This window comes from Cucurbita pepo, chromosome LG11 (genome assembly GCF_002806865.2).
Source record: "Cucurbita pepo subsp. pepo cultivar mu-cu-16 chromosome LG11, ASM280686v2, whole genome shotgun sequence".
Taxonomy (NCBI): Eukaryota; Viridiplantae; Streptophyta; class Magnoliopsida; order Cucurbitales; family Cucurbitaceae; genus Cucurbita; species Cucurbita pepo.
In genome coordinates, this window is record NC_036648.1 from 660201 (window position 1) to 678441 (window position 18241).

Sequence of the window (18241 nt, forward strand, 5' to 3'; positions counted from 1 at the left end):
CTAACAAATAATATATAACTTTAACATATATAACAATCTACTATGTTTATAGATATATATTTTTTAGTATATATGATAATTTTTTTCACGAATTGGTTACGTAACAATGCTTCTTGTAAGGATCTGAAGTTTGGTTTCGACCGTCCATGGACCTATAATAATTGAATAAGCTATAATAACCCTGGTCAAACTGTGAATGGGCCAACTTTGTCCACGTGTCCTATTGTTTGTAAATGAACAGATTTGATTTTATTCTTTATCAGCTATATATCAACATCCTAAGTCCGTGTTGGGCAGCCCAGGTTGAAATATGAAATGTGGCGTCCCGGAACTCATCTCTACCGAATTGGTACAGCTGCAGCATCTTGGGTTTGGCTGTCTACCGAACTAGTACTCCAGTGACGTTGAAGTTGCCCTGGTAGCTTAGCATGCAAACCTGCAGCATCTTGGGTTTGGCTGTCTACCTTTCGTTTATCGACTTGGGTCTCTTCTATAATCTGACATTATAATCCCGGCCAGCTTTTTTTCTTTGGAAAGAGAAGCAGCGTGCTACCCCAGTAACAACGTACAGACGAGAGAGGGACACGAGGCCGTTAACGATATTAAAAAAAAAAAAAGTATACATTGAGAAAACTTTAATATTTTTTTAATCTAGTACAAACTAATAATTGAAACTCAGTTGAAGTTTTAGAGGTCAGGTAGCCGTGGCGAGCAACTTGTAGGCATGCGTCTACGGAGTGACAGAGAGGAAGCAGAAGTAAGCAATTTCTGCCTTTGTTTAATTGGACAAACGAAAGGGGAATAATTGACCATGTATTCACCATGTATAAACAATAGTTTCCCCTCCCATTTGAATCCAGAGGGGAATATATATAGTACTTAAATATATTACTTGCGACAGAAAGGGCTCTACAACTGCAACCGAGCTCAACTTTTGAGCCAATGTCACGCCGAGAATATAGGAGCTCTCGACTTTGCCATCAACCTCAGAGTTGCCTCAAATATAGCATAGCAAGCAGTATCAGACAAAGAGCTCCATTTTTTTTTTGGTTTGGAGCAAGCTAAAATGAGAGATACGAGGACGGTAACAGTCCAAATACACCGATAGTCGATATTGTCAGCTTCGGTTATGTATAGTTGTCAGTCTCATAGTTTTGGTTCAGCCACAGCCTACGTCCACTGTTCACCCCACTAGCTTCACTGCAAGCGGCCGTCTACTGGAAGGGGGAGCCCATGTTGCTGCAATCGTTTGATAGGGGGCTGGGGCGTCGTGGCGATGACAAGGTGGAATGTGTAGATTATAATTCACCTATTAAAAATATATACTTTAATTTGATTAATGCCATTAATGCGTGGGTGTATATATATATATCAATTATGTAATTAAGTATGCATTAAAACCTTGATTAATTTATTAATAACATAATAAATACTCTCAATTCAATTAATTGAAAACAAATTATTGTTAACGATTTGTGCTTAATTTGTATCCTCTTTTTTAGATTGGTTTGGATTAGTTCATTGTTTGTGATAATTAATTTTATGACAATTCCATTTATTTCCATAAAATATGACAGTATTTACATGCATAATTAAATATATTACTTTCTTTTGCAATATCATTGCTAGCCTACCACCTTAAACCAAATCGTTTAGTAAGTTTAAAATGACTTTGTGATAGATAAAAATATACTTTATCTAACAAAATTTAGAAACTATTTAAAATATTAAAATACCTTGCTCAAATCTAGTAATTAATGAATTTTTTAAAAATATTAAAATATCATAAGAAGCTAATTGTTATAGATATTTATGGTATTTCTGTCCAACGTTTTTATAAAGTTGATAAGATGATAAAGATGCCGTTATCTTTGAGCTCCAGTTCGCTACGACGTGGGCCCGGATTACAAGTATAAAGGCAGCGCCATTGTGCCGCTTTGTCATCTTCATACCTCCGTTTCCGTAACTGCGTTTTTCAGGATTACGGATATGAAAATGAGCGAAAAATCCAGAAGCTTTAAATATTTCTCCAAGTTCAGTGGATTCACCGTCGCCGCTGCCAAGCAGAAATGCATTATTTCTTCATCGGAAAGCTGTTACTTGCCGGAAATGGATCCCGGAATCTGGAGCCGACTACCTCCTGAACTCCTCGATCACGTACTCTCTTTTCTCCCTCTCAGAACCTATTTCAGCCTGAGATCGACTTGCAAGCGTTTCGATTCCCTATTGCATTCTCCTTGTTTCGTCTCTAAGCATTCCGATTCATCTTTCTCGTCCTTCCTCTTGCTGGCGCATCCTCAATGTTTCAGTCAGTTTCCTCTGTACGACTCTGCTCTCGGCACTTGGCGGAGATTGCCGCTCTCTCTTTCCGTTCCGCTTCTTTCCGCTACTCCTTCTACTGCTCTTCTTTCCGCTACTCCTTCTACTGCTCTTCTTTCCATAGCTGACGGCCTCGCTTGTTTCTCTCTTCGCAATTCGTGCTCCTTCGTTGTCTGCAATTTCTTGACCAAATCGTCGAGACTGATCGAGTTTCCGTATCATCCATTCAGATTCGAGCTGCTCACGTTGGTGTCCGTACCCCTAGGGTACAAGATTTTCACGCTCTTCGCTGATTCGGCTTTGGTTTTCGATTCCAGGGATCACTGGTGGCGAAAATTCAACAATTTCGAGGCGATTCTCGGGGATAATCATCGCCAAGAAGCAGCGTGCTATAATGGCCATTTGTATTTTGTTACGCCAAAACCATTTTCTATTGTTTCCTTCGATTTGGATAGTGGCGAGTGGGAGGTAACCGATATTGTAATGCCTGAGGAGCTGACGTTTGTTAGATTAGTGAGCGATGGAGATAGGAAACTGTACATGATCGGTGGAACAGGGAGGAATGGGATCTCGAGGAGGCTGAGATTATGGGAGTTATCGGAAGAGGGGAATTGGGCGGAAGTTGAAAGTGTGCCACAGATGTTTTGCAAGAAGTTCATGTCGATTTGCTACCACAATTACGAGCATGTGTATTGCTTTTGGCATCAAGGAACCATCTGTGTTTGTTGCTACACTTGGCCGGAGATTTTGTATTACAGATTTTGCAGGAGATCATGGCATTGGGTTCCCAAATGCCCTTCTCTACCGGAGAGATGGAGCTGTGGTTTCAGGTGGTTCTCTTTTGTGCCACAGTTGTACGCATCTGCCTGATTTATTCGTCTAAGGGAGTTCTTGAATCTGCCAGCGCTCAGCCTTTTCTACAGACACTATCCATTTGGCATGGCTCAAGGATTTGATTACCCAACATTTTAATCTATGATATGTATCTATTCAAGTTGAACTCAGCAAGCCGAAAATCAGTTCATCAAACTTACATTTTTGCAATCTATGTTCTTCTTGTACAATTTGAATACAAATTATACAAAAACGGAAAAATGTTCGGCTGATGAATGTTTGGGTCAGCAAGAGTTGGCTAAAAAATTAAGCAGGTTTTACGAACTTAGATGCCATTAATGCAACAACACCCATAATGACAGCCAGATGCGTCATTTCCAAGCAGATGCTAAGGTGGGCCTTTCTTCATCTGTTTAATTTATTGCCCCCACAAACTGTACGCCAAAACATACTTTCATATGTTTTTCGGAAATATGGCATTCGTAATCTATTCTTACAACATCGTAGCTAAATTAGTAACGAAAAAAGCTTTGTTTATTATGATATGTGGTCAAGTTTAGAAACAAGAGGACAGAACTTTAAATTTCATTGACCCATCTTATCCCGAAAAAACCCAATAATTGACGCACTTTATCCCGATAAAAGCCCAAGTAATTCGGCCCATTAACTGATCCATTTATCCCAATGAAAGCCCAACACCTTCGGCCCATTAATTGACCCACTTTTCCGATAAAAGCCGAAGACTTTCGGCCCATTAAATGACCCACCTCTGGCCCATTAATTTACCCAATTTATATCGATAAAAGCCCAAGACTTCCGCCCCATTAATTTACCCATTTTGAATCGATAAAAGCCCAAGACTTTCGGCCCATTAATTGACCCACTTTATCCCGATAAAATACCAAGGCTTTCGGCCCATGAATTGACCCATTTGATCCCTATAAAAGCCTAAGACGTTCAGCCCGTTAATTGACTCACTTTATCCCGATAAAAGCCGAAGACTTTCGGCCGATTAGTTGACCATTTAATATCGATAAAAGCTCAAGACTTTCGGCCCATTGGTTGATCCATTTTTTATCGATAAAAGCCCAAGACTTTCGGCCCATTAATGGACCCATTTTATATCAGAAAAGCCCAAGACTTTCGGCTCATTAATTTTCCAATTTTTATCGATAAAAGCCCCAGACTTTCGGCCCATTAATTCACCCATTTTATATCATAAAAGCCCAAGACTTTCGGCCTATTAATTTACCCATTTTATATGGATAAAACCCCAAGACCTTCGGCCCATTAATTTACCCATTTTATATCGATAAAAGCCCAAGACTTTTGGCCCATTAATTGACCCACTTTATCCCGATAAGAGCCCAAGACTTTCGGCCCATGAATTGACCCATTTTATCCCCATAAAAGCCCAAGACTTTCAGCCCATTAATTGATTCATTTTATTCCGATAAAAGCCCAATACTTTCGGGCCATTAGTTGACCATTTAATGTCGATCAAAGCCCAAGACTTTCGGCCCATTAATTGACGCATTTATATCGATAAAAGCCTAAGACTTTGGGCCCATTAATTGACCCGTTTTATATCATCAACGCCCAAGACTTTTGGCCCATTAATTTACCAATTTTATATCGATAAAAGCCCAAAACTTTCGGCCATTAATTTACCCATTTTATATCGATAAAAGCCCAAGAATTTCGGCCCATTATTTGACCCACTTTATCCCGATAAAAGCCCAGGACTTTGGGCTTATAAATTGACCCACTATCCCGATAAAAGCCCATGATTTTCGGTCCATTGGTTGGCCCATTAATTGACCTACTTTATCCCGATAGAAGCCCAGGACTTTTGGCCCATTAGTTGACCCATCTTATCTTAATAAAAGCCCAAAGATGGTCGGCCCATTAATTGACCCACTTTATTCCGTTAAAAGCCCAAGACTTTTGGGCGATTAATTGACGCACTTTATCCCAATAAAATCCTAAGACTTTCGACCCAATACTGCAACAAAACAACCCTGTAACTTTTCCGATTCCGTCATTGCCACCATGTTTTCCATATTAATCGTCTGAAAAAAATAAATAGTTAAATAACAGGTTTATAAATTTTTGGATTCGTATTTATTAAGCTTTTGAATTTTCAAACGTCTCAAAAAATTTCAAAATTTCAAATTTTTTATTTGTACTTTTCTAAACTTTTATTTTGTTTTTATATTTTTATCTAATACATATTTAACAAATTCAAAATGGTTAATTTGAGTGGTTGATTGGGGGAAGGATATGTGTGGGTCCTACTTCAAGAAAATAGAATAGAAACAAGTAGAAGTAATTGATTATATATATATATATATATATATATATCTCTTGCAGAAGGTTAACCATATTGATCATCAATGGCAGCTCATATGCGCATGTTCTTCTGGATTTCTTTGATGGTCATCTTTTTGGCGCGCTCCACCGTGACAGAAACTGATAACTACATCGTCCATATGGACTTAGCCGCCATGCCTAAACCCTTTGCTACCCACCATAGCTGGTACTCTGCCACCCTTTCCTCTGTTCTTCTAGATACCTCTCCTCTTCGGACAACAACTTCTTCTTCCTCCTCTTTGCCTTCCAAATTGATCCATTGTTACAAGCACGCCATCAATGGATTCACTGCAAATCTCACCCCATCCCAGCTTGACGCTTTAAAAAACTCTCCTGGCTATGTTTCATCTGTACGAGATTCATCGGTTCGTGCTGACACAACTCACTCCTCTAACTTCCTCGCTCTAAGCCCCAACTCGGGTCTCTTGCCGATCTCGAATTATGGCAGTGATGTTATAATCGGGTTTGTGGATACTGGAGTTTGGCCTGAAAGCGAGAGCTTTAATGACGATGGGATCTCTAAAATTCCATCTAGATGGAAAGGAGAATGCGAGAGTGGCACCCATTTCAATGCTTCATTGTGCAACAAGAAGCTGATTGGAGGTAGGTTCTTTAACAAAGGACTAATCGCCAAGTTTCCCAATGTAACCATATCTATGAACTCCACACGCGACACCAACGGTCATGGAACTCATACCTCCACCACTGCTGCAGGTAGTTACGTTAAAGAGGCATCCTTTTTCGGTTATGGTCAGGGAACTGCAAGAGGCGTGGCTCCACGAGCACGAGTGGCAATATACAAGGCCATATGGAAAGAGGGTAATGTTGTATCAGATGTAATAGCTGCAATTGATCAGGCAATTTCAGACGGTGTCGATGTGATAGCACTGTCGCTCGGCATCGACAGAGTTCCTCTGTACGAAGACCCTGTTGCTATAGCCACCTTCGCCGCCATGGAAAGAGGTATTTTTGTAGCCACATCCGCTGGAAATAAGGGGCCTCAGTTTGGGACAGTACATAGTGGAGCTCCTTGGGTTTTAAATGTTGCAGCAGGCACAATGGACCGTGACTTTGGAGGTACAATTACACTTACCAATGGAGTTTCTGTTTTGGGATCATCTTTATTTCCTTTGAACTCAGCCATAGCTTTGTCTCCACTCCCCATTTTCTTCATGGGGCAATGTCACAATTTGAAGAAACTCAAAAGAGTTGGATTTAAGATTGTGGTATGTGAAGATAGTGATGAGTACTCCTTAGATTTACAAGTTGATAATGTTCAAAGTGCCAAAATTGCCGTAGGAGTCTTCATCTCCAATATCTCCGATTGGGATAACTTAATCCAAACTTCATTCCCTTCTATTTTCCTCAACGCATATCATGGAAATGTCTTAAAAGATTACATCAACAGAAGCTCTAACCCAAAAGCAAGGGTGAATTTCCACAAGACAATAATAGGGACAAAGCCCGCACCGAGTGTGGCGCGTTACAGCTCAAGAGGGCCATCAGAGAGCTGCCCCTTTGTGTTGAAGCCTGACATTATGGCGCCTGGTGATGCCATTTTAGCTTCATGGCCACAGAACGTGGCAGCCACAGATGTGTACTCAAGGCCAATTTACAGCAAGTTTAATGTATTATCAGGGACTTCTATGGCTTGCCCACATGCCGCAGGAGTTGCAGCCCTTCTCAAGGGTGCACACCCTGGGTGGAGCCCCGCAGCAATTCGGTCGGCAATGATGACCACGGCCGATATTGTCGACAATACACAAACATTGATCAAAGACCTTGGCAACAAGAACAAAGTAGCTACTCCTTTAGCCATGGGGTCCGGGCATGTCAATCCCAACAAAGCGATTGACCCGGGATTGATTTATGACATGGGAATCGAAGACTATACAAACCTTATCTGTGCATTAAACTACACCAAAAACCAAATCCAAACAATCACTCGATCGACCTCGAACGATTGCGAGAAGCCGTCGTTAGACTTGAACTACCCTTCTTTTATCATAACTGTGAATGCTAGTGATTCAGAGACAGGAAGAACAGAAATCTCAAGAGAATTTAAGAGGAGGGTCACCAATATAGGAGAGAAGGGAGCAACGTACAGAGCAAAGATGACACCCATGAAGGGGCTTGTAGTGACAGTGGAACCGAAGAAGCTGAAATTCAAGAGGAAGAATCAAAATTTGAGTTTTAAGCTGAAAATTAGAGGCCATGTTAGCGTTAAAAGAGAAAGTGACGTGGTTTTCGGTTATCTGAATTGGGTGGAGGTCGGAGGTGGACATAGAGTTCAAAGTCCCATAGTGGTGGCCGTGGTGGGCGGCCTGAGGTCGCATTGGAACTAACATATACCTGCATGACATGTGATTATTTCCTTATTAGGTAAATTCTTGAAGAAGAAGAAAGAAAAACAGAGGTATTTGGATTGAACCTTCAAAACCTAATCTATGAATCAAAAGAGACTTTTAAGCATTAACCACTATGTTAAAAAAATTAGATTAAAGGTTAAAAAAATATTTAAATGATAATGAAATGAGATAAACTCATTCCATTTGTTAAAATTATTTTTTTAATATAATACAATATAAATTCTATAATGCTGTAAACAAATAGTTATTCAAAATTTTGTGACATAATACATGTTGTTACATCAATTGAATAATATATATAAATCAGCAACAAACCCTTCTATAAACATATACAAATTATAACCAACTAAATATCCATTTATTTAAGTTTTATGTTTTTACAATAAAATATGGAACTCTTAATAGGGAAAGAATTTATTAAATCTTTATCTGCAAAGTTAGTGGATCTTAGCTCTTCATTCATCTCATAAAGATATATATTACATAAATTATATCAATTATGAGGCCTTCTTCCACCCTTAGTATCATATTACAATTGTTTTTTTGTTTTTATTTTTATTTTTTTGGTGCTTAAATTAGAATTTAATAGTTTTAAATTCTTGTTGTCTTTTTGGAGCTGGTTTTTGAATGGGCGAAGTCAGAATATGTATTAAAAAAATGATAGAAAATGGCTTCTCCAACAAAAATGAAAAATAGATTAAAATAATAAATGATTAAAAAAATAAAAATAAAAAAGTCAAAAATAATTGGGTAATGATAAAAATATCTTTGACATTCATACTTGGTGTGAAATTTTTAATCTTCGTTATATTTTACGGCCACTCTTTTTATAATCTCCAAGTTTTGTATAGGGTAAGAGGCGTTTATGTTATTTTCAGGAAGAAATCTTTTAATATATATATAATTACATTTTTTAAAAAGTATTTTCTAAAGGAAAAGAGGAAGTGATTAAAGGGAGGATTCTTTTATTGGAGCACAAGCAATCCCATGCATCATGCTCAACATTCCATTGTATTTTAAGAAAATAAAAAATAAAAAGATAAGCCCACTCTTCTTTTATATGAATATTGTTATGTTGAATTATTTCAGTAACCGAAAATATTCCAACTTTTAATTTGCCCAAGTGCTTTAATTATTCTATGATTCATGTCTTTTATCTATCTTTTTCTTTAATTACAAAAAAACTAAAAATAATTTTATTTAATCATTAAAGATAAATAACATACTTCAAAAGTGATGTATTAAATTAAATATGACAATATTGAACGATTTGAAATTTTTTTTAGACCCACTTACATTTTCATGTTTGATAATATTCCATTATCTATTAGCCTTGATGTTTTTTTCCTGGTTTGTTTTGTTTTGTTTTCTTATGTGCCATCAGCATCATTAATTTTATTCGTATATGTTTTGCCATAAAGTGCACCATTTATTTAACAATTTCATATTTAATGGATTTTTATTTGTTTTTTCGGGTAAGTGGAGGGCTGTTCAATTGGATAACGAAGAGATGGTAATATTGCGAGGAAAGAATTATTTTTTTAGATATTTAATGGATTTTTAGATATAATAAATAGAGTTTGATTTTTTATGATTAAATGTCTAGAGATTCTAAACCAAACATTATTGGTATTATCCAAGTGTTCACCATTAATTATTCAACTTCTCTAAAATTTGTAACAAATTTAGCAACTTTTTCTTCTTATTTGAAGAATTGTGTAACGGTAAGAGTTGGAAGGATGAAATTAAAAAATTGATTATATATAAGTCGAATGGTTTCAAAGTGATGGACCGAACAAAAGTGGCTGGCCTTCCACAACCCAATTACCTCGATTAACCAACCTTCTACGCACGCGTTTAAAGACGCCATCTCTCTCCCTCTCGCACGTGCTTCCTTCTGCACGTGTCAACCCGCTGCCCCAGACTCAGTCCAGGTGTTCCCTCTCGGTTGTCCCTTTATAAATCCCCCCTTCCCCCCTCCCCCCAAAGCCCTCTGAAACCTCCGAGTTCCAGACTCGCCCATAACTCAGCCATCCAGTCTCCTCTTTTTCTTGACTCGAACAACTCAAACCGCCAACTCTCCATCAACATTATTCCTTATTGGATATTGGAATTTCCAGGATTTCTTCCTATTTCTTTCTCCTTTTGAGTTTCTTTTTAATTTCTGGTTCATATCTTGCCCTGGGTTTCTTCTTTTCCTTTTATGTGTTGAGACAGGCAGGGGATTTTGTTCAATTCTGGAGATGGGGACGGAGAATCCCGTCAATTTTGCTTACATGGGGCGGAGCTTTGATGATCTCACCAACGGCGATACTTCTGGGGCTTTTAGCGACTGTAACAGCGATAGATCCGGGGAGTTCCCGATGGCGTCGTCCCAGAGTCGCCGCCTTTTGATTTCTTGTGCTTCTGATAACTCCGACGAGCTAATTCAGCAGCTTGTGTTGGACCTCGAGTCCTGTTCGGTTGACGAGCAGAAACAGGCGGCCATGGAGATCAGACTCCTCGCCAAGAACAAACCCGAGAATCGATTAAGGATCGCGAAAGCCGGTGCGGTGAGGCCGTTGATTTCGCTGATATCGTGTACGGATCCTCAGCTTCAAGAGTACGGCGTGACGGCGATTTTGAATCTGTCGCTGAACGACGAGAACAAGGAGCTGATAGCAGCGTCTGGTGCGATTAAGCCTCTGGTTAGAGCTCTCATGTCCGGAACTTCAACGGCGAAGGAGAACGCCGCTTGTGCTTTACTGCGGCTTTCGCAAATGGAAGAGAACAAGATAGCAATCGGACGGTCAGGAGCGATTCCACTTCTGGTGAATCTATTGGGCAACGGTGGCTTTCGCGGAAAGAAGGATGCATCGACGGCTCTGTATTCGCTGTGCTCGGTTAAGGAGAACAAAATCAGAGCGGTGAAAGCAGGAATCATGAGGCCGCTAGTGGAATTGATGGCCGATTTCGGGTCAAACATGGTGGACAAGTCAGCGTTCGTGTTGAGCGTGTTGGTATCGATGTCGGAGGCAAGAACGGCTCTGGTAGACGAGGGCGGAATCCCAGTACTGGTGGAATTAGTGGAGGACGGAACGCAGCGGCAGAAGGAGATCGCGGCGGTGATTTTGCTGCAGATTTGCGAGGAAAGTGTCCTTTACCGTACAATGGTAGCTCGTGAAGGAGCAATTCCACCGCTAGTCGCCTTGTCACAGTCTGGCACGAATCGCGCCAAGCAAAAGGTACGGATTCCCGGCCGAAACCTCCGTCTGTTATTCTCATGCCGGCCAATTGGCACAACTGACATGGCATTTCAATTTTCTTTTTCCTAATTTAAAAAAGAAACAATGGGTTCTAAGCCAAAGAAAAAAATAAATGGGATTTGGTTTTTGAGGTGGAAGAGAACGCTGTTCGGCCACGTCAGTCTGCTTCCTAGCTCTATTTTTTTATTTATAAAAAAAAATATTAATTTTACTTTTTAAAAAGTAAATAAACAAAGACATTAAAAATGTGAGTGATTATTGGTTGGGTGCCTCCGTTTTAAACTCAAATTTATAGTGTCGTATCCAACTTTTAAAAACGTCAATTTTATTAGTGTTCATTCATATTCAATACTTTCATATCCCATCACCCAGAGTTGGTGCAAAATGTTAATGCGTAGACTTGATTATATGAATATGAATGGGATTGAATTTGTGAACTGAAAGAATTGGTTATTTTTGTTGGTGAAATTGGGAACAGGCGGAGAAACTGATAGAGCTGCTACGGCAACCGAGATCCGGCAACTACGCTGCCACCACCTCAAATGTGTCTGTCTAATTTTTGTTCCGGCCACGTGGACGATGCAACCCCCCACACAACAAGACATCTCAATTACCCCCAACACACAAAAACCAAAAACCAAAAAAAGAAAGGGAAAGAGATGAGTGGAGAGAGGTTTTTGTTTGTAAATATATATATATATATTTTCCAACTTTTTCTGTTCTTTAATGTTTGTGTTGTGATATATTGATCCGAGTTTTGAGCTACTTTCTTTTTTTCTTAATAATTTGAAAGCTTTATTTTATAATACGTGTAAATGGAATAAAGAAAGGGCAACCCACCCACAACCCTAATATTCCATCTCTTTCTTTCCTTTGAAATCTGAATAAAGGAAGAAGAAAAGAGGCAAACCCAAGTTTTTGTTTTTAATTTTTAATTTTTAATTTTTAATTTTTTAAAAAAAGATGGCTGTATCGGTGGTGGGCATTCTTATTTTATTCGCTTTTATAAAATAATAATAATAAAAATAATAGAGTCCACGGGTTAGCGTGCTTCGGGTGCAATGATATAGGTTATTTAAAGACAACCCGGTTGGATGTATTTTAATTATGCATATGCATATATTAAAAAAAATAGGAAAAATGAAAGTAAATGTTTTAAGGATTTAATTGGTATAAGAGTGAAATAGAACAAGAACAGTAGCCGACAAGTAGGTGTAGCATTTAGAGGCAGAGGTATTGTATTGATGAATGATGATTGAATCGAAGGAGAAAAGGAGAATGGTAATGGCGACGTGTGGTATAATGAGTGAGTGGACATCCTTGGGTCAATACAATACAGAGACCAACATGTCGTCATCGAGGACCCCCACCTTGACGGCTGATGACCTACTTTTACCTTACCGTTTCAATTTAGCGTCCAATCTTTTTATTATCATGAAAACGTTACATAATAATTAAATATTATTAATGCATAAACTAATTACACAATAATTTTGGCAAAACTCACAAATTTTAACAAAATTTAGCTTTAGTATCGTTTTTTTCTTAAAAACATTATCAATTTTATACCATATGATAAGATATGTTTATTTTATAAGGAAAATTATTGAAGAATGAATGTAAATTGTTAGTTATATCCTCCACATGGGGCACATGTATGGTGTGCCTCATGAACCAAACATGGGAAGCCTCCTCATCATAATGTCCTTTACTTTATTTTCCCTCTCTCTCGGCCAAATTGAAAAATCTATTTAATTATTGTGACTATTTTGGTTCGTTCAGACAATCAAGTTGGTCGCCCGAGCATCGGTGCATGTGTGAATCAGTGATTGGCTCAAAATTTGTGTATTACATCAAATCAAATCAAACCAAACCAAACAAAATTCCTACGATTGGTAAATAGGCATTGGATCCAATGTCTTGAAATGGAAACTTTTTTGAATGGTTTGGAGAGAAATTCAATTATTATGAGAAACAAATTTAGCCCTACACCATTACTCTCTTGTCTACCTCTACTTCTCTCCTCTAATGTTCCTAAATCTAATTCATGGTTTAAATAAGACATTTAATACATATATATTATTATCTAGAAATTGGATGGCAAAAAAATAAAGTGAAAAATAAGTAGAATAAAGTAGTAGGCCACTTAATTAATCGTAAATAAACTATAAGCCCACTTGATTTGAAGCACATTGGTAGAGCTTTCCTTTCACATACTTTGGAAAAGTAAATAAAAAATATGTAGAATATTAGGACTTTAGGTCCAAACACATTTAGCGGTTGAATTCTACCATTTCTTTGGGTCTTTTCAACCATTTGACACTTCCAACTCCACTCCACCATTCCCAAAAAATTTACATATTTTAACCTTAATTACATTCTTTCTTTTTTTTAAACCCATATCTCAATAGAGATTTGAATTCTCATTTTTTCATCCAATAAAATATATATTGCAGAATTTATGCATATCCAACCTAATCAGATTTTTTTTTCTTTTTTTTTAGATGTCTCCAACATTTAAACATTTTGTTCAAGTACCTAATTTTTGTATTTAAAAAAAAGAGGGAAAGGAGCCATTATAGTTCTTGTTATCCATTAATTTGTTTTTTAATCATTTAATAAAAAGTTTAAATACAATAAATGTAAATATAAAAGACTGGCAACAAAGACTAGGATTAGGATGTGTATGTCTCGGTCAATGTTATTATTTGGTCACCTATCTATCTATGCCATATGCCATAGGTACTAAGTCAACCTTATTTTAGGAATAATGGACCATGGACCATCTATATATCTTTACAATATTACGATGATATTAAGTTTTCATGACTTTATTTTTGTTTCATTCAAAAAGCTTTTTACCGATATTCATATTCGAAAGTTCATAATAATTTTTTTTGTTATTATTATTATTATTTTTAATTTCTAACATGTGAAATTGGAGTGAGATATAATTTAGTCAATTAATGTTAACAATTCANAAAAAAAAAAAAAAAAAAAAAAAAAAAAAAAAAATCTCATATTTTGAAATAAAGGAATTTAACGAGCTGCATTCTTGCTCTATCTAGATAGCCTTGTCAATATCCTTCCTCCATAAGAGCAACTATGATCCGTGCTCTTGTTTTGATTGAACCAAGAATCTCCAGAATAAAATTAATTTTTTCAAAAGTCTCTACATGGAGATAATGTTTTTTATTTTTAAATCAATGATGTTTTTTTAGCTCATATAAGTTCAGTCTATCTGAATGAATATATATATATATATATAGAAGTGAGTATAATTATCTTCCCATCCCTTTAAAAGTAAATCGGCTGAAAACTTAGTAAAGGGTGGAGTCCATCTAATGGAAAAACAAGAGCCCAATGGTTATGGCCAATGGGGAAAAGGGAGGAATTGAGCGAGTCAAATGTGTCGACGCGCCTTTCGTCTTTATAATTTGTTTCTATTATTGTGCAAGTTTTTAAAAAATGGACAAAAATCACTTTATTCAATAAAATAATACACAATAAAAGAGGACAATGAAATATGAATTGCTTGGGAAGCAGTCAAATGAAAATAGCCATCAGAGTTGACCACTCCCAACTCTACATACTCATCATTCATTCCACCATCCTTTTTCAAAACTCTCAAGTCAATATCCTATATTATCGGACTTCTAAAATTATGCTTTTTTTTCTTCTTAATTTTTATACAATAATTTTCATTTTTCTTCAAATAACATTCTTAGTTAATTTTTTAAACAATATCTTCAAAAATTAACATAAGTTTTGAAAAAATAGTAAAAGTAATGTTTATAAGTTTAATTTTAAAAAATCAAATTGTATTCAAACTAGACCTTTACCTTTTTAGTATTTTTGAAGTTGAATTTGTTGGGATTATTAGTTGATTTATAGAAAATGTTTTAATTTCATTTTGATATATTTGAATCGCCACATATTTGAGTTGAAGGTTTATTTTCATAAATTTGACATTTTTAACTATATAATTATTAATTTGGTTCTCTCTATCCCTACATAAGGGTAATTTGTTGTATTCGAACAATTATTGATGATATGGGCTGGAGTGGGATTCAGTCAGCCTACTTTTTGCGGGCTAAAGGCCCAACTACTTATGGTCCATAAAGTTCACAAGCCAGGATTAACAGATATATTGGGCCGAGCCGATGAAGGTGATGGGTTAGGTTGGATTAAATGACCTAGGGTGGCTCAAGTTGTGAGATTCATTGTTAAAAAAATATCTTGAAGGTTACTTCTTTTAAATATCCTTATAAGGATGATGACAAACTAGTAGTACAAAAGAATTGAATGAAGCGGTTTGGTTTGATTAGTAAGGAAATTTGAGTTGATTCATACACATGCGCACGCTCGTGCACCGACACTCGTGCACATGGCATTACCAACAACAGTTTCTTCATCTCTCACGCTTTCAAACTTAATCCTCCTTTCATTTCATCATAGATTTCCCCATTTATATAAATTCTATTTTCATCAATAATTTAAGGGTAAGGGCTCAATTAATTTAAAATGTTGTTTGATTGATTTAGAAATGAATAATGTGGCTTTCAAATATTTAAATAAGAAAGTAGCGGCCAATAGGAGATTAAAAATCCCTACTCATTTGGTGGCATTAAAAGTAAAAAAATGAAAATCATCCCGAATTTATTTCTTAGCGTAAGGGTAAAAAAAAAAAAGGTTAAAGAAAACAGCAAAGAAGTAAAAGAAGTAAAGATATGGGGTGGGACGATAGGATACATGATCACGTGGAGTTGACGTGGAGAATTCTTATCCTTTTACATATGGAAAGACTAACTAGCTTCCACATATTTATTCGCCCACGTGTCTCATTATGGACCACTCGATTTCTTCCATTTCCAGCGACTGATCGTCCATCAAACTTGGCGGAAGGGTATAATTGTCTAATACAACCACCACACCCACGCCACCGAAACCCCCAGAAAGGAAAATTAAATTCTTTTATATAATTAAATCCGTGTAATGGCGGTGGGGCCAGTCAGAGAAGAGATTCACCGAGCAAGGGCACGCCGGAGTTTGCGGACGAGTAGCTGAGGGGCACTGAGATGGGGCAGGTGGCCTTCGGTGTCCAGCATCTCCACGGTGTTCCGGCCGCCGAGGTGGTCTCTCAGGTAGATGGCAACAGAGGCTGGAACGGACACGTCTTGGGCGGTTTGAAGTATGCAACAGGGGACTTTGACGAGGCCGAGGACTCCCCGGAGATCGCTGCTGAAGATGACCTTGGAGACGAAGAGGGAAATGTCAGGCCTCATGTTGAAGAGCGTTCGGCTGAATTCCTGGACGGCGGCGGGAACATCGGCACCGACGGCGAGAGGGGCGAAGCCGTTGACCCAGGCTTGGTAATTGGCCTTCATTGCGGCGAAGACCCGGTCAATCTCGCTCTGCTCGAACCCACCATGGTAGTCGCCGTCGTTGAGGAACCTGAAAGAAAGGAAAGAGATTTAAGAAGAGGGGAAAACAGAGTTTGAAAACAGAGTGGAGTGTGGAAGTAGTAGACCTTGGGGAGGCGCCGATTAGGACGAGCTTAGTGAAGAGTTCAGGGCGGCGGATGGAGGCGAGGATGCCGACCATGGCGGAGACGGAGTGGCCGACGAAGGCGCAACGTTGGACGTCGAGGGAATCGAGGATGGAGATGAGATCGTCGACGAAGGCGTCGAGGGTGGTGTAGCGGGAGAAATCAAAGTGGTCGGGGTTGACGCTGCCGGCGCAGACAAGGTCGTAGAGGATGACGCGGTAGTAGGGAGTGAAGGAGGGGTAAACCAGCTGCCAAGCGGACTGATCGGTGCCGAAGCCATGGGCGAGGACAAGGACGCGGTCGCCGGTGCCCAGGACACGGACATTGAAGGCATCCAGAAGGGCGTTGTTAACCATGGATGATTTTGGATTCCTTTGCTGCTCACTAATTGTGTAACTCTGATTCGCGGCCTCACAAGATCAAAAAACAAAATAAATGGCTTTGAAGTCCTTTTCTGGTTCTGGGTATTGTGGTGGGGGCTTCAATTTCACGCCTTCTTCTTTCTTTTACTTTCCTCCTTTCGCGTATCTACTTCCTATTTATAGGGGTTTCAAAATATCCCCCTTTTATTATTTTTTTTTTTCAATTTTCTTCTTCTTTCAATTATAATATAATTTTTTCTCTAAAAAAAAATAATAATAAATAAAAACAAAACAAATAGTACATTAAATTTTACATCTTTACCAGAAAAAATGGAGGCAAACTGTGACCGACCTCTTAAACCTCTTAATTTAAGAGGCACAACACTCCCATAATTGATCCTTTTGTAAGTTAATAATTGATCCTTTTTGTAAGTTGAAGGACAAATCATACCTTGTTTGGTAGTTTCACTTTTGAGATATAACTGAATTAGGATATCACTATTCGCATGAATAGAAACATAATATTCCTTCGAAACCAAGTAGCTAAGACCGATTAGGTCTATTCTACTCTTGTTATCTTTTAATTTGTATTCATACTCATTTTTAGTCGTATGAGTTAATTTTCTATTATTTATTATTATTTTATCATAAATAGTTTCACATTAGGCTTAATTTGTAAGACTTGTTTAATAAAAAAGATTAATTAGAGTGGGAATTGATGGTATTTGAGATGGACTTTGTGCATGATTTTACTTTTTCACCTCCTGCCCAAATGGAAAAGAAAAATAATTAAAAAGAAAGAAAAAGAAAAAGGAAAAGGAAAAGAAAAAAATGAATGACTTCCTTCCATATTGGCTGTCATTTTCTTTGATGGTGGAGGGCGGTTACATTAGCTTTGCCCCTTTCTTATTTCTCTAATTCCAATTTTGAAATCAATTCTTTTCTTTCTAAATTCAATTTAAAAAATGGATCTTATCTTATTATTTATGGTCATCAAGAGATAGAGTTGACTAAACTTCAAGCATGCCATCCGACAATTTATGGGACCACCTTTGCTTAAATTATCAATAATTTGGAGTCTATAGTACATGTGGAAATGTTTTTTTAATTAATTAATTTATAATAACAATCTATCTCAATTTGGTATTAAAAAAAAGTAATAATTTAGATTAATAGTTAAAAATAATTTCA

The 18241-nt window shown here is 37.5% G+C and overlaps 4 protein-coding genes across 4 annotated transcripts; 3 read left to right on the forward strand and 1 right to left on the reverse strand.

The window, feature by feature from the left end:
- The first annotated feature begins 1898 nt into the window (after positions 1-1898).
- Positions 1899-3414, forward strand: LOC111805818 (F-box/kelch-repeat protein At5g43190-like). The gene has a single exon (XM_023691053.1). It carries the CDS (start codon positions 1990-1992, stop codon positions 3187-3189), a length of 1200 nt encoding a protein of 399 aa, XP_023546821.1. The 5' UTR covers positions 1899-1989; the 3' UTR covers positions 3190-3414.
- Positions 3415-5549: 2135 nt separating this feature from the next.
- On the forward strand, positions 5550-12598 carry LOC111805454 (subtilisin-like protease SBT1.9). The gene is made up of 2 exons (XM_023690561.1): positions 5550-7835; positions 12482-12598. The coding sequence occupies exons 1-2, from the start codon at positions 5550-5552 to the stop codon at positions 12596-12598; spliced, it is 2403 nt and encodes an 800-aa protein (XP_023546329.1).
- LOC111806043 (U-box domain-containing protein 4-like) lies at positions 9859-11905 on the forward strand. The gene is made up of 2 exons (XM_023691379.1): positions 9859-11119; positions 11619-11905. The coding sequence occupies exons 1-2, from the start codon at positions 10139-10141 to the stop codon at positions 11694-11696; spliced, it is 1059 nt and encodes a 352-aa protein (XP_023547147.1). The 5' UTR covers positions 9859-10138; the 3' UTR covers positions 11697-11905.
- A 3176-nt stretch (positions 12599-15774) lies between the features above and the next one.
- LOC111805917 (strigolactone esterase RMS3) lies at positions 15775-17228 on the reverse strand. Its single transcript, XM_023691212.1, has 2 exons — positions 16671-17228; positions 15775-16594 (listed from the first exon to the last, which is right to left on the reverse strand). Exons 1-2 carry the CDS (start codon positions 17042-17044, stop codon positions 16165-16167), a joined length of 804 nt encoding a protein of 267 aa, XP_023546980.1. The 5' UTR covers positions 17045-17228; the 3' UTR covers positions 15775-16164.
- Positions 17229-18241: the final 1013 nt, after the last annotated feature.